This window comes from Protobothrops mucrosquamatus, unplaced genomic scaffold, assembly GCF_001527695.2.
Source record: "Protobothrops mucrosquamatus isolate PMUCROS unplaced genomic scaffold, P.Mucros_1.0 scaffold342, whole genome shotgun sequence".
NCBI lineage: Eukaryota > Metazoa > Chordata > Lepidosauria > Squamata > Viperidae > Protobothrops > Protobothrops mucrosquamatus.
The window spans coordinates 674,777-689,215 of NW_015386679.1; the positions used below are offsets into that span (position 1 = coordinate 674,777).

General features: G+C 46.4%; 1 protein-coding gene across 1 annotated transcript; it reads left to right on the forward strand.

Moving 5' to 3' along the window:
* The first annotated feature begins 10,229 nt into the window (after positions 1 to 10,229).
* On the forward strand, positions 10,230 to 13,889 carry RHOF (ras homolog family member F, filopodia associated). Its single transcript, XM_015815413.1, has 5 exons — positions 10,230 to 10,382; positions 11,870 to 11,957; positions 12,188 to 12,297; positions 12,737 to 12,871; positions 13,684 to 13,889. Exons 1-5 carry the CDS (start codon positions 10,230 to 10,232, stop codon positions 13,846 to 13,848), a joined length of 651 nt encoding a protein of 216 aa, XP_015670899.1. The 3' UTR covers positions 13,849 to 13,889.
* Positions 13,890 to 14,439: the final 550 nt, after the last annotated feature.

Here is a 14,439-nt window from a genome sequence, read left to right on the forward strand (position 1 = left end):
AGCCGGAGGGGCTGCTCTGCGGCTCCAGGCGGGTTTCAGAGAAGCTGCCAAGCGGCTGCCCTTGAAAATCAGGCTGGGGGGGGGGGAGCTTTTTTTCCTTCTTGCAAGCTGGGAGGTTGGCGTCCTGCAGAAAGATGGTTTTTGTGTGTGTGTGTGTGTGTGATTTTGCTGAATGCTTTTCCTTTTCCAAGCAAGAGATCCGGTGATCCGCAGTAATGGAAGCGACTGGGTGTTGCTCAGCTGCCCCCCCCTCCCCGCCACCCAGTGCAGGATGCGAGGAAGAGAAGCAAAATGGAGTTTGGCCGGTTCTCTGTGCAGAGACGGGCAGGCTGGAGCCCTGCCGGATGGGATGGGATGGGATGGGGGGGGGACGGTGCGCGAGGCTGGCTCCCAGTGGGATTCTTTGTCTGCCTTCTCTCCTTTTCTGCCTTGCAGGAGCTACTCCGAGGGGCTTTTTGGGGAGCCCGGACAGACCCCTGATCGGGCCCGGCCTCTCCCCTTGGACGGAGCGGGGAGGAAGCAGAGATGCCTCGCCTTCCCCTCGCTGACTTGCAGGCGGGGGGGGGGGGNAGGGGCCCGGGCGGGCTCAGCCAATCGGGGCGCCGCTTGCATCGGGCTGGCGTTATTAGAGGCGGCGCGCGGGGCGAGCGGCGCAGACGGCCGAGGAGAGGCGGCCGGAGTGGAGCGGGGGTGCGCGCGCTCGCTCGGCCATGTTTTTCTGCAAAGGGAATGAAACTGGCCAGCTGGGTTTGCCTTTGTTCGCGGGCGGGCGGGCGGGCGGGCGGGCCGGGCCAGGAGCGTGCAATGCTCGGCCGCCTTTAGAGGACCCCGAGGAAGGAGGAAGACGTGATAAAAAGCTGGATTGTTTTTTTCTCCCCATCTTGACTCGGAGCCCGTCCTGCTCTCGTGTCTAACTAGGTCATGGCACGCCCTTCACGCCAGCAAGTCCCAGTTTTGCATGACCAAACAAAGTCAATCACACGCGTCTTTTGATCTTTTTCTTTTTTTCTTTTTGGAAAGCGCTGGCTTCTCTCGTCTGAAGTGTACATTCCGAGATAAGTCCGAAACACTCTTTAAAAAAAAAAAAAAGTAACTTGGCCATCTTTTAAAAAAGTTTAATTCCTTCCGTGCTAACAAGGTAAAGCTATAGAGGTAGGCACCGTGAGATTCTTGCAAAACAGGCAGGATCCTTTCTTTTTGTCCTTTTACATTGTAAGTACCCGATCCATTCTGTCCTTCTTAATAAGTGTAGTTTTCATGTTAATGTTAACTGCAGTTCTCCTGGTTTATTTCTTTCAGGCTTCATCTGCATGTCATGATATATCTATATAATATCTATATATCTATATATTTGTCTTGTTATCTAAACCAATTGCTTCTGAAGGCTTATAGAGATGCGTGAGATGTAACTTAACCAGGCGTAGCCACACTAACATGGACAGATCGGGCAGGATTTGATCATGTTTGGTTTTTTTAAAGATGGTGGGGCGTGGGGGGGGGGGCAGGAAAGACCACGCCGTTGTCTCGAGGTGCGGCGTAAATCGCGAAACGTAGCAGCTTAAGGCAGCCCAAGTTGGCCGGAGTCAAAATCCATAAGATGTCTGAACCGCCCCCCCCTTCCTCGCTTCTAATTATTTGGGTTTGGTTCTGTTGTTTTTAACCATAGCCATGATTGGAGATTTGATTTGCAAATTCGCGGCAGATCAGGGAGCGCGTAACCAACATTAAGCAATAATGGGCTTTTTTCCGCCCTTTTATATGCCCCAACCGCCCCCCAACTTCACCTCCAGACCTGCGTCAGGAATGGTGTGCGGGTAAGTAAAGCGTTCGCCCTCGCAGTGGAAGGAGGAGAGAGCAGGCCTCGCTCTCCCTCTGCGACAAAGGGGCTCCCTCCAGGACGGAGAGCAGAGCTCTTCTCAGTTCGGGGAGGGGGCAACCGTCGCTAACGATCGGGGGCTTGGAGGGGGGGGGATCGGCCGCCAGAAGCCGAGTCCTTCCTTGTCTTCCATCTTGCCCAAAGAAAGCGCTGGGCTTGAGCCGGAGGGGCTGCTCTGCGGATCCAGGCGGGTTTCAGAGAAGCTGCCAAGCGGCTGCCCTTGAAAATCAGGCGGGGGGGGGGAGCTTTTTTTCCTTCTTGCAAGCTGGGAGGTTGGCGTCCTGCAGAAAGATGGTTTTTGTGTGTGTGTGTGTGTGTGTGATTTTGCTGAACGCTTTTCCTTTTCCAAGCAAGAGATCCGGTGATCCGCAGTAATGGAAGCGACTGGGTGTTGCTCAGCTGCCCCCCCCTCTCCCGCCACCCAGTGCAGGATGCGAGGAAGAGAAGCAAAATGGAGTTTGGCCGGTTCTCTGTGCAGAGACGGGCAGGCTGGAGCCCTGCCGGATGGGATGGGATGGGGGGGGGACGGTGCGCGAGGCTGGCTCCCAGTGGGATTCTTTGTCTGCCTTCCCTCCTTTTCTGCCTTGCAGGAGCTACTCCGAGGGGCTTTTTTGGGAGCCCGGACAGACCCCTGATCGGGCCCGGCCTCTCCCCTTGGACGGAGCGGGGAGGAAGCAGAGATGCCTCGCCTTACCCTCTCTGACTTGCAGGGGGGGGACAGGGAAAGATGGTGGCCGTTTTGCAGCCAGCCAGGCTCCCCCCCCCCCCCCGCCTGCTCTTCTGCTGAGCACTCCAGGGGGAGAGGCGAGAAGAGCCGGGTTCTTTAGGCAGCAGGCTGTGCCCTTCTATGTCTCTCCAGCAGCAGCACTCCCTGGCACGGCTGGGCAGGCAGCCTCTCCCCCCCCCCCTTGCTGGCAGCCGAGGGAGAGGGTTGCTCAGTCATGGCGGTGCTGCCTGCCTGCCTTCCTCTGCTTCTGCAGGCGGCTGGGCGAGGGGTGGGGAGGACTCGCCCTGAGCTCCTGCCTTGGAAGCTCCAAGCTGGGTGTTGGCGGAGTTGCTCAGCCTCTCCTCCCCCAGCCCTGACCCCTAGGAAGGGTGAGCTCAGCCATGTTGGAGGAGCAGCAGGAGGAGGAGGAACAGCAGCTGCAGCGAAGGCAGCCGTGCCCTCTTGTCAGACCAGAGCGGGCTTCTTCCTGCTGGCATCTGCCCACTTGGCAGCGGGAAGCCTGTGCCAGGCGTAGCCCGGCTGAAGCCACTCGCTTCCCTTGGTTTGCAGGGCCGAGATCCAGAGTAAGGACAGGAGAGCCACTCGGGCTCTTCCTTCTCTTTCCTCCAGCCAAGATGGCTCTCTCTCCAGCACTGGATCACGGGTTGCTTCACTGTGCTCGGCCGCTCCCATGTGGGGGCATTTTTGAAAGAGCAGGGCGACGCCTCGGGCCTTGACTGCACGCCAGACTCTTCCATGCAGCCTTTTCCAGAGGCTCGGCCAGGATCTTTGGGGCTTTTTTAACCGATGCAGAAATGAGTAGAGGAGCCACCAGCTCTGGTTTGGGGCTTAGGAAAAGATTAGCTGGCCTCAGAGCAGCCGGATTGGCAAAGTAGGCACGGATCGGCAAACGTAAATCCATCTGACCTTTCTCTTCCCTATCAATCTCTCGGGAGGGGTGAGGGTTGAAGCCTTTCTCTTCCACATCCCTCCTGCTGCTTCTGCTGCTGCTGCTGGCTGCTGATAAAATATGCAAAGGGAGGCCCTGGGTGTTGCCTCTCGGATGCCATTTTATTTACCACCTCTATCGGGGGATTTGCTCAAGCGGCTAAACCGGTTTTTAAGCAACAGCTCCGAGGAACGGACTCTGCCTGCCTGTTAAACATTAAGCCACGTCATCCTTTGTGGGAAGAGAGAAGGTAAAGCAATTGCTTAAGTCGAAAGCATACAAGCGGGACATAATCCTGGTGAATTATGCCAACTGCTTCAGAGTCAACCTGCTTAGTCTGACATTGTACACTTGGCAGCCTTTTAAGAGGGGTTGGGAGAGCTGGATTTCATTTCTGCCACCAGGCTGAAGGAAGAGGCGTCCTGGCGCATTGTTTTTTCCATGTGAACAGTCCTGCTGAGAGAGAGAATGTGGTTGTGTTCAATGTGTGCGTCTTCTACCGATTTACCATTTCCTCTCCCTCAGTAGGTGACCCACTTGCTTGGAGTGAGAACAGCAAGCCCAGTCCCCAGATGATGGTTAGGAAGGCATCTGCCCCAAGATTGCTTATGTTGCTGGCAGAGAAGTGGCGGCTTGATGGCTTTTCAGATTCCTTTCAGATGAGTCGGAGCCAGGCGCAAACAGCAGCCCAGCACAAGCTTGATCCCGCAGCCCAGATCTTTGTGCTTTTGTGCGTCTTCCTTGGGTTTTTCCTTCCCTCCCCATTGCACTGAGCCTAATGTAGGTCACCGTGCAATGGTTACTCTTTAGGTTCCAGTCTTTTGCAACTGGGCTAGAGTATTGCAGGTTAGAATTTTCCAAACAATCCATATATATTTCTTTTACCATTGTTCTATACAGTTGCATCCTATAATTCTATTTCCGTGCTGTAGATAGGTGTGAAGCAGGGCTGGAACACATGGAGAATTATACGTAGAACTTAATCCCATGATTTCAAGGCTGGGGTATGATGTAAACTAAAATTTTTGCAGCTTGTGTGAATAGTTGTGATACTGACTTAGACACAGTGGAATGCCTGGTGCTCCTCCTCGACTGAAGTGCCTGGATTAAGTACTACGTTGCTGTGTCCTAATTTGGGATTTCTGGATACTAGACTGTTTATTTTAAAATTTCAACAGGGTGGCTGTGTCCAAGGCTGTAAGACAGAGTCTTTTGGTTGATCAAAACAGACTTTTGGAATTTGTTCAGTACATTTTTGCTTTTAGCGAAGACTGTGTTGCCTGTCGGGTTTGTTAAATTGTCCCGAGAGGGTGATTTCCAATGAATTTGTGGAGAAATGGCTTGCCTGCTTCATCAGTTTAGCCAGTAAGCATTGATATTTTTATATGTTTCAGTTTACGTCAGTTTCAAGGGTATTTCACTTCAGTCCCTTTGAACTGTCCTTGGAGAATGCTTGATGTGCAAACTTCCCAGCGTTTCTAAAGATTTTCAAGTTGAATTAAGAGGTAGAAGTTCTATGTCTTTCTAGACCAAGTGGTTCAATGTCTGTGTAGGAGGAGAAAGTCTGAATTGAGGCCAGCGTGGAAATCTGAACTAACTTCACTCAAACGTTGGGAATAAGCTGAGGGATAGCAAGTTCTTACAAGCAAGCCTTCTGGCCGGCTTCCTGTTTTGTTGTATATTTAGACAGCCAAGACTCCACCTATTTTTCTGAGCCAGAAGAACTGAGTACAGAGCAGCAGTTTTATGACATGTTTGCACTATCTGAATGGTTCTTTGTCCGGAGCAAAGTCTAATTGAATGATTTTTTTCCCCCTTTAAACTTTAAACCTTTCTCCAGCAGAGGAAGAAAGGGGCTGAAGGGGGCTGTTTAGGCAATTATAAGGGGATCTTGAAGTGGGCAGAAAGAGATGAAGCAAAAGAAACAGGATTCCTAGTGTGAAGTGAATGCACATGGTAGGGAAGAGAAATGGAGGAATATAGTAGGAGCTTAGGTAAAAGAAGGATACTCCATGGAGTAAGCTGCTCTTGGCCATAAAGAACAAAGCAGAATCTCCACATTCATCATGTGATTTGGTCCAGTTTCAGTCTTAACAGTGTTTACAAAGTCACTGCTGGGTGGTGTGCAACTCAGTTTGTCTTATCATCTTGTATAAGCAGCCAGTTGTCTATTCAGCAGGCCGTAGCAACCCAAGGTTAATGTGTTATTTGAACCCGGTCTTGTTCACATATTGTGCTATGCCATAATTTGATCTGTCTGGTCTTGATTAAATATTATATATCATCTGGTCTGCTGTGGCTCGCTCAGCCAATCATGGCTGAGGTGCAGATCTTGTCATCGCATCCCATTAAGGAGCAGTTGCTAGGTTGCACTGGCCTGTATTTCACCTCCTTTTTTGAACTGCTTTCAAGAGCCCGATGCCGGACTAGGCAACTCTTGGCAATCTAACCCAGGAACCTTTTGCATGGATACCCTACTGAGAATTTGGATTTGGGCAAGGAATATGGTATTGCTGGAGCTTGGCAAAAGGGCTGCATTAGTTTTAGCTTTGGTAATGCTGCTAAATTGGGTAGCTTTGGTAAGCCTGAGCATGCAGACATGACATTATCCCAATAAGAGTCAGCCAATTCTTTAATTGTATACTTCTGGCAAATTGTTAAGACAAAATAAAATTGTATGTCCATCCTCCAGAGTCCTTCCAGTTGGTATATTAATGGCAACGGTAATCTGAGAGCAGCAAATGCCATTTGGATCATATTACCTTTGAATAAGTGCCTTGGTGATTAATGCTGCCCCTTTAAGGCAAAAATATTAGGACATTTTGCATAAACACGTGCCTACTGGTTAAAGTTCTGTGTAAGGCTGCAAAACATCACATCCCGAAGCAGACTGCGCTCTTCCTCAAAAAGGCAACTTCTGTTACCTGTTGTCTTACACCACTAAGACGTTTGAAGTAGCATAATTCAAGCAGTATGAGACTCTGCTCCTACTTTATGACGGACAACAATAATCTCTTATTATGCCTTGGAGTAGCTGGATGACATGTGCTCTGAATAGTATTGAAAATGACATGGTGCAGTGTATTTTGTGCATATGTGATTTCAGGACTGTGTTCTGTTAGTAGAAGTTAGGTTTGAGTTTTATGGGAAATCAGTTGGCTTCCCATTGTGCGAAGTTCTAAATCACACACATGGATTGATGCGATGTGTGAATTTAGAAATCTTTGCTAGGTCAAAATAAACTCATTCCGTTCATGGAGCAAACTAACAAACTGAAGTTCAATCCACCTACTGACTCCTCTGATAAAATGGTTATTTTCAAGTATTCAAAATGCAGCTGCTAGCAATGTGAATCTCTATCAAATAGTGTGGATGGGCTCTCAGTAGGATTATTGGCTATTAGTAGGATATTCAAGGACATTGAAAATGACAAGTCTCCTACATGATAGTCACTAAAGGCTAGATTTGCTGTAGACACTTGATTACTGAATGAACCCATTTTCTTGATTCAGGTAACATGCTGATAAAATAAATGATTTGAACGAGCAAAACCTTGTTCTTTGTTGCTTAACCCTAGTTAATCACTAAGCAAACTTGGAATGTTGTACAAATGCTGCTTTTAAGTCTAGGTGACCTGGTTAAAGTGTCATACATTTGTAATGTTTGCAAATTTCCTTAAGCTTGCTTAATATTTGAAAGTATCTTTAATTGAAATCTTTTTTATCAACTTAAACAAGGAACTTTTTATCTGGTCTTTTGAGTGAATTGCTAGCAAGTGTTAAATAAGCAATTAGTCTCGTGCTTATTTCAATGTTTTCCCACTAGCTAGATAAAAAGGAGTCAACATGTTCACGCAGCAGCTCTATAAATGCTTTAAAGCTACAGTGCTAGAGTACTGCCACCTCTGTCATTTTTGGGTATACTTCATTGGATTACAAATTTTGAACAAATGTCAGTATGCAATAGAGGAAACAGATAATACTGTAACATGAAACCTGGAAGATAGAGCTATGAAACTGTGCAGCACCACATGAACCAATTTATACAAAAATAAAGTTTATTGTACTTACTGTTTCTGTAAATTGACTTCATCCAATATCATGCTTTTGAAGATGCTAAATTAAAGGGAGAATGTAAAACATAGTTAAAAGAGGGCAGTTTTGCTATTAGTCGCAGTGCTAACTCATGCTAGGCTTAGAGAAAGAGGAAGTATGTTTCTCATTTTACAGATGTGGTTTGTTCCCTTTTCCGTGTTTACTACCGAGTGGACAACTTGTATATTACACATATAGTAGAACTCCACCCACCCACCAGTGGAGTACAAAACTAGCATGCTCATGGCTGAGAGATTTTGTAATTAGTGGTCAAAGTATAAAAGCCAGAAATGTATGCTGTACTAATTATTTAAAAATCATGCAAAACTACTCCTTAGCTTCCTTTTAGAAAGAGGATAGGAAACAAAGGCCACATTTAAGAACCAGAAGTTAGCTTAGCACACAAGATAATTATGCAGATAAAACAAAGGCAGAGAACATATTGTTCCCAATCCCTGAAAGGGGAAAAAAATGGGATTAAAGTACAGTGACTTGTAGTACTTTTTCAAGAAGTCAGTCACAAGCATTGCATCAACCATGGTAAATATCAGTCAGAAGTTACTTCTGCCTTTTGTCTTCCATGAACTTGATCCCACCTCCCAATTGTAGCTAGTGTGCATGAGCTGAATGGATTTTTCATAAATACTTCGAGCTTTGTGAAATTACCCAGCTTTCAGAGGTGATTTTCCCGGCGAGGCTCATTCAAAGAACACAGGTCCAAAACCCCGTGGAAGAGAAGACATTGCTTGCTTGTGTTTTCGGGTCAGCTGACGTCTTCCTCCGCCATCCGCCTTTTGCTTTTTGGACTGGCAGTAATTTCCCCTTCCGTTTACTGTCACAGCAAACTTCCACGGGTGGTGTTTTTTTTTAGGCCTAGAGGGCCATCTAGTGGTGACACGAAGTACCTACAGGAATAAAAATGGCCTCCCCCAGTTAATGGTGACTTCATGGACATCCAAGCCAACATCCATGGATGTTGCCAGGCAAGGTGCTGCCATCTGTCGAGAGCTTTAAAAAGAATGTTTAAAACGGCTAAATTGTATAGTGGGACACAGCTCCCAGTTTTTCTGCTGAGGCAGCTCGCGAAACGTGTACTTAAAAATGTAAGATCTGTATTGAAATGCTATAAGCACAAATGGTGTGAGACAAAAATAAAAAGGTATTTGCTGAAAATGACTTTGCCATCTGCATTGTAATTCTTTTTAGCGTGGGTGTTTATTTCTTAATCCCAAGCTGAGACTTCAAAAGGCAGGCCAAAGATTCATAGATACTTCCTCCCTCCTGCATGCTGATTGGAGGAAGAATAAAAAATATAGGGAGCATTGTTTCCATGCACAAGACGCTTGCACTGGTACTCCAAATCCTATTTAAAACCATCCTTTATTTTGCATGTTTTCTTGCTGGAAAGGAGCAAGAAACAACTTCCTGGTAACCATAAAGTACCCCAGGAGATGAAACAAAAGTGTGGCAGCAACAAAATCTTAGCCATTATGGCAACCTCAAAATTTGCCATAAATTCCAAGATGGTTTGCTGCATTTATTAAAACAGCCTTAAACTTGGGGTCCACCAGGACAAAGTAAAAAAAACCCACATACGCAAATTGATAATGCTAAATACAAGTAATGGCACTGAAGTGTCTTACGAATGTTTTTCACTTATGACTGTTGTAGCGTCCCTACGGTCCCCAGATCAAAATTCAGACACTTGGCAACTGACTCGTATTTATGCCAGTTGCAGTTACCTAGGGTCATCTACTCACCTTTTGTGACCCTCTGACAGGCAAAGTCAATGGGGGATCCAGATTCACTTAAGAACTGTTACTAAGCAACTGCAGTGAGTCACTTAACAAGTATAGCAAAAGTCAGTAAAATGGGGCAAGACTCACTTAGTAACAGAAATTTTGGACTCCGTGGTAGTTATAAGTCAAGGATTACCTGTAATAGTCATGTCCTCAACCTAGTTAGGGCTGTTCCCCAAGCCAGGATTACAACTCCCATCAACCCCAACCAGCTGCCCATGATATGTGCAATGGTGGTGTGTACATGGAGGGGGGGAAAAATAAACTAAATTGCAGAAACCTATACATCCTAATTTATCCTGGCAACCTCTTTGGGGATGATGTAACTTGGAGGGCACCCAGTTGAAGAACCTTTCCTATCTTTAGATTTTTATCTCATAACTCAGAGTGACCAGTATACTCCCTATTTCCCCCACAACAATCCTGCAAGGTGGGCTGGGCTGAGAGTGATTGACACACAGCTGGTTTTCCTGCCTGAAGCAGAACTAGAACTTGCAGCTTCCTGCTTTCGAGGCCAGCACCTGAACCACAAACTGGCTCTAAACTGATCCATCCCGACAACCAGGGCAAAAGCTTAACCCGCGTTGGGGCATCCAAGCGCCCAGGCTGGGCTGATGCAGAGAAGGCGAGGGCGGGTTCGACCCTCCCTCGCCACTTTAACTTAAACCGGCGGCGGCGGCAACTCGCCGCCTTCCGAAGCCGCAGCGAGGAGGGAGGAAGGAGGCGAGGCCTCCGCCGCCTCTCCTCCACTCTCGCCCGAAGAGCGGGTCTTTCGAGGCGGCGGCGGCGGCGGCAGCGTACTACTATGGCCGAGAGGAATAGCTCTGGACCCGGTAGCCGGGAAGGCAGCGAGCCGGGGAAGGGCTGGAAGACGGAGCTAAAGGCGGTGGTGGTGGGCGACGGCGGCTGCGGAAAGACTTCGCTCCTTTTGGTGCATGCCAAAGGCGCCTTTCCCGAGGTGAGCGCCGGCTTTTATAGACCCTCTCAGCCAATCAGGACTCGCCCGGCCCCCTCCTCAGCTCTCGCCGTGCGGGAAGCTCCCCATTCCCGTATCCCCGCGCGGGAAGCTTCTAGAAGGTCTGGAAGCTTCCTTCAGGGGAGGCTTCTGGAATCCCGAGGCAAAAAGGGCGACATTTCCTTCTATTGGGAGTGGGGGTCGCTCAGAAAGGGATTCCCCCGCATGGCAGATCGCAGAATCCCCTGGCTTCCTCATTCTGGCACCTCTGGAGGGTTCCTGCTTGGCAAAGGTGCCATTTGTAGCACCTTCCTCAGGCAATATTCCCCTCAGGAGGTTCTTGCCCAGTAGCTAACATCAAATCAGTCCAGATGTGCAAGACCAACTCAGCTGGGGATGGGTTTGATAGCATTACCGCCTGTGCCCTTCCCAAGTGCCAGGATGGCCCATGAGTTCAGTGCACTGAAAATGGCAACACTGTCTTGACTCCACCTCAAGATGAACCAAAACAAACAATAAAGATGGCATATAAACAAATAAACTTATGTCAGGAAATGAAGCCTCTGGATTTATTTTTATTTTTTAAAAAAGCATCAGAGTCATCTGGGTCTCACTTCGAGGGGTTCCATCTTTGTCCCGTTAGAAACAGGCAAACAGCAAACCATATGCCTCCCTGTTTATTGATTGGAATGGGAAAATCAGAAAATCTTGCCTTATTGCTACAAACGACACATGCAAACTTTGTGGAAATTACTAAAATGGGGCAAAAGTGTTTCGTTTGGTGGTTCATCTTAGGAAACATCTCAACATCTACGTAGACAAGGCAACAGGATGCATGAGTGATGGACTTCCCGTTACTAATTTACTTATTGCAGATTTAGAAGTTGGGAGATTGCATATCACTGATGGCCTCAGAAGTCATCCATTTTTCTGTATATGGCTCTAATTAAAGACAACTTGCTATCTCCATGAATAAATGTTTCTGCCATCAATGTGGGCCCCCTAGCAAATCTGAATTTGATATAACCATTAATGCAAGTCTAGTTCCAATAAGTTCAGGAATGCATAAGTACAAATGAGACTGAAATCCAGAGTAGAATCCAGTTCTAGCAGAAATCCGCCTTTACTTCCAGGATTGATACTTGAACAATTGCAGAAATCCGTGCACAACGTGTTCTACTTGAAGGAGCCCCTGGACCAAGAGGCAGAAGTCAGACAGGATATCTGGAGCTCTGTGGTGTGCCACATCCTAGATGCAGCTCAAATCAAGAGAAAAAAAGGCTTAGGTTCTGTCTACAGATCTTAGTCTTAGTCCAACAAAAACGTTTTAAAAAGAGTTTAAAAACATGTGGTTGCCATCACTTACACATTTGGAAATTTTTGTGGCTATTTTTGCAGAAGGGAAATATAAAGTTGTAAAACACTCTGGGAGGAGCTGTGAAACTTGACAATGTATACTAATAACACACTTATTTTCCACTTCCGGACAGCAATACGCCCCTTCGGTCTTTGAAAAATACACAACCAATGTCGCTGTGGGGAAAAAAGAAGTAGTCTTACATTTGTATGATACTGCAGGTAAAGTTCATCTTGATTTTTTTTTTTTTTAAAAAAAAAGGTAATCCATGTGGTGCAAATTAGGAATATTATCAGAACGTATCTTGCTTAGCATAATGAAAACACTGTCCATTTGGAGTTTTCCTGCTCCACATTATTGTAAAAAACAGAGCAAGCAAGAAGTCAGCCACACACACACACACACAGAGAAATGTACTTTGGTAATTTATTTGGTAATTTCTTCATTTTAGGACAAGAAGATTATGATCGCTTACGGCCACTCTCGTACCAAAACACTCATGTGGTTTTGATTTGCTATGATGTCATGAACCCTTTTAGCTTTGATAATGTATTAATCAAGGTAAGAGGTTTTAGAACTAAAACATGAAAGAATCATGATTTTCTTCTCTATACAGTAGTCACCCTTTTGTGAAGCAGCTACTTAGAAGTTCTTTAGTGCACATATCACTTGGAGCTTTCTCCCGGCTAGTTTGGTGACGACTTAAGTGTGCTGTCACTGTAGCTTGTAAGCCATGATTTAGTGATTTGCATAAACTATGAGCCAAACCAGTTGCAGCTTATTGAAGAAACTATCATTTAGCATATGTAATTCCGGTATTTCCAAAGCTACACCATCAGCATTTATCTAACTCTCAGCCTTCAAGGCAAGCGAGGAGAATCCAGGAAAGTTAGGAGATGGCTTCTAACAAGCCAGTTATTGCAAATCACAGCTTAGTACCCCGTAGACCCCATTTCCATTTGAGCTCATCTAGCAAAGTCCACCCTTTGTTCCCCAACAGTGGATCCATGAAGTCAACCACTTCTGCCGCGGAATCCCTATCCTGTTGGTGGGTTGCAAAACTGATCTCCGGAAAGACAAAGAACACCTCAAGAAGCTCCGCTCTGCTCAACAGGAGCCGATCACTTACAAGCAGGTAAAGAGAGCAAGCAACCTATCTCTTTCTTCAGGTATGATCCACCAAATTCAGGTCACCTGTCCTTTCGAGCGACAGCAAGTCGAAGACCTGCTCCGTTGAGGAGGCATCACCCATAACCAAAGCTTCAGGTCTGCCTACATTCACATGGAGACCATTTCTGACCAGGAGAGCAATTTGATTGAAGGTGGTAAGAAGAAGAGCTGAATTTGCTGCCTGACTCAGCGTAGGAAAAGTATTTAATGATCGAGTTACACAAAATGCAGCGAGCCACAAAACGATTTGGTTTAGACTTAGGAGGCTATCCCAAAGGTGCTTTTCGAAAAGGCAGCTGGACTTTCTTGGTTCGTTCCTTGAAAACGTTTCACTTCTCATCCAAGAAGCTTCTTCAGTTCTGCTTCTTTCAAGGTTTTTTTTTCCCCTTGAAAAACGAAAACATTTTCACGGAAAAAACCCAGAAAATCCAGTTGCCTTTTGGAAAAGTATCTTTGGTACCACTTGGATGATTGAGACTTTCCATAGACACTTAGGAGGCCAGGCAGCTCTATTTGCCCATCTTGTGCAATGAGATCAAAGCAGACATATGCTAGCTTTTCGGTTTGCTGGTACAATGCTCAGCTTTTAAGATGGGGCACAGTAGGGCACACAGCTCCCTGCTTCCTGGGACCCCCATGTCCTCCCAGTCAGTAGCCCTCCTCACCATCAGCTTCCCCAAAGCAGCATGAAAAATTCATACACCATCAACCAGTTTATCTTGTTGCTTGCTGTTGGTGCCAATCACACAAGGCTTCTGTGGCTATTCTCTCTTGCAGGGTGAAGAGGCCTGTTGCCAGATCGGTGCCAGCGTGTACCTCGAGTGTTCAGCCAAGTTTCGGGAGAACGTCGAATGCATTTTCAGCGAAGCGGCTAGCATAGCGTTGAATGCCATCAAGAAGGCCAAACGCCAGAAGAAATCAAGGCCTTGTGTTCTTTTATGACGTGAAACCGGACAGAGGAAGACAGTTGCTCTTCTTCCTTTTCTGTGATATGCAGGAAGCATTTGTAGTTTTCTATCTGGATTTGAAAAGGTACTTTTCATTTGGATTGTAACAGGAGAAGAAACTTGGTTTGTATTAATTTCTGCTTTTACTGGACTTTTGCATCCAATGGCGAGACGTTTCACTAGGAAGGAGCTCTTCCTTTCCCAGGTCTTTACTTCTAGAAGATCACTTTGCTACTTCCCATTTTTTAAATAACCATGTTTTAAAAAGCCTCTTTACGTCATAGCAGTATTACCAAAATGAAGTGGTCCTTTTCAATAAACTTTTCAAGGTGCAACCTAGAGTTGCATAACATACTAAACCATAGAGTTTGTTCTATTTTGATTTAATGCAATATTTCTCAACTGCAGCAATGTGAAGATCTGTGGACTTTCAACTCCCAGAATTCCCATCAGTACACTGGGAGTTAAAATCTCCACATCTTCATATTGCCATGGTTAAGAAATATTGATTCAATGCATCATTTATAGCTTGCAGACTGTAGTTTATGACATATGGTGGTCATTAACTTAGCTGAGTGTGCTTTTT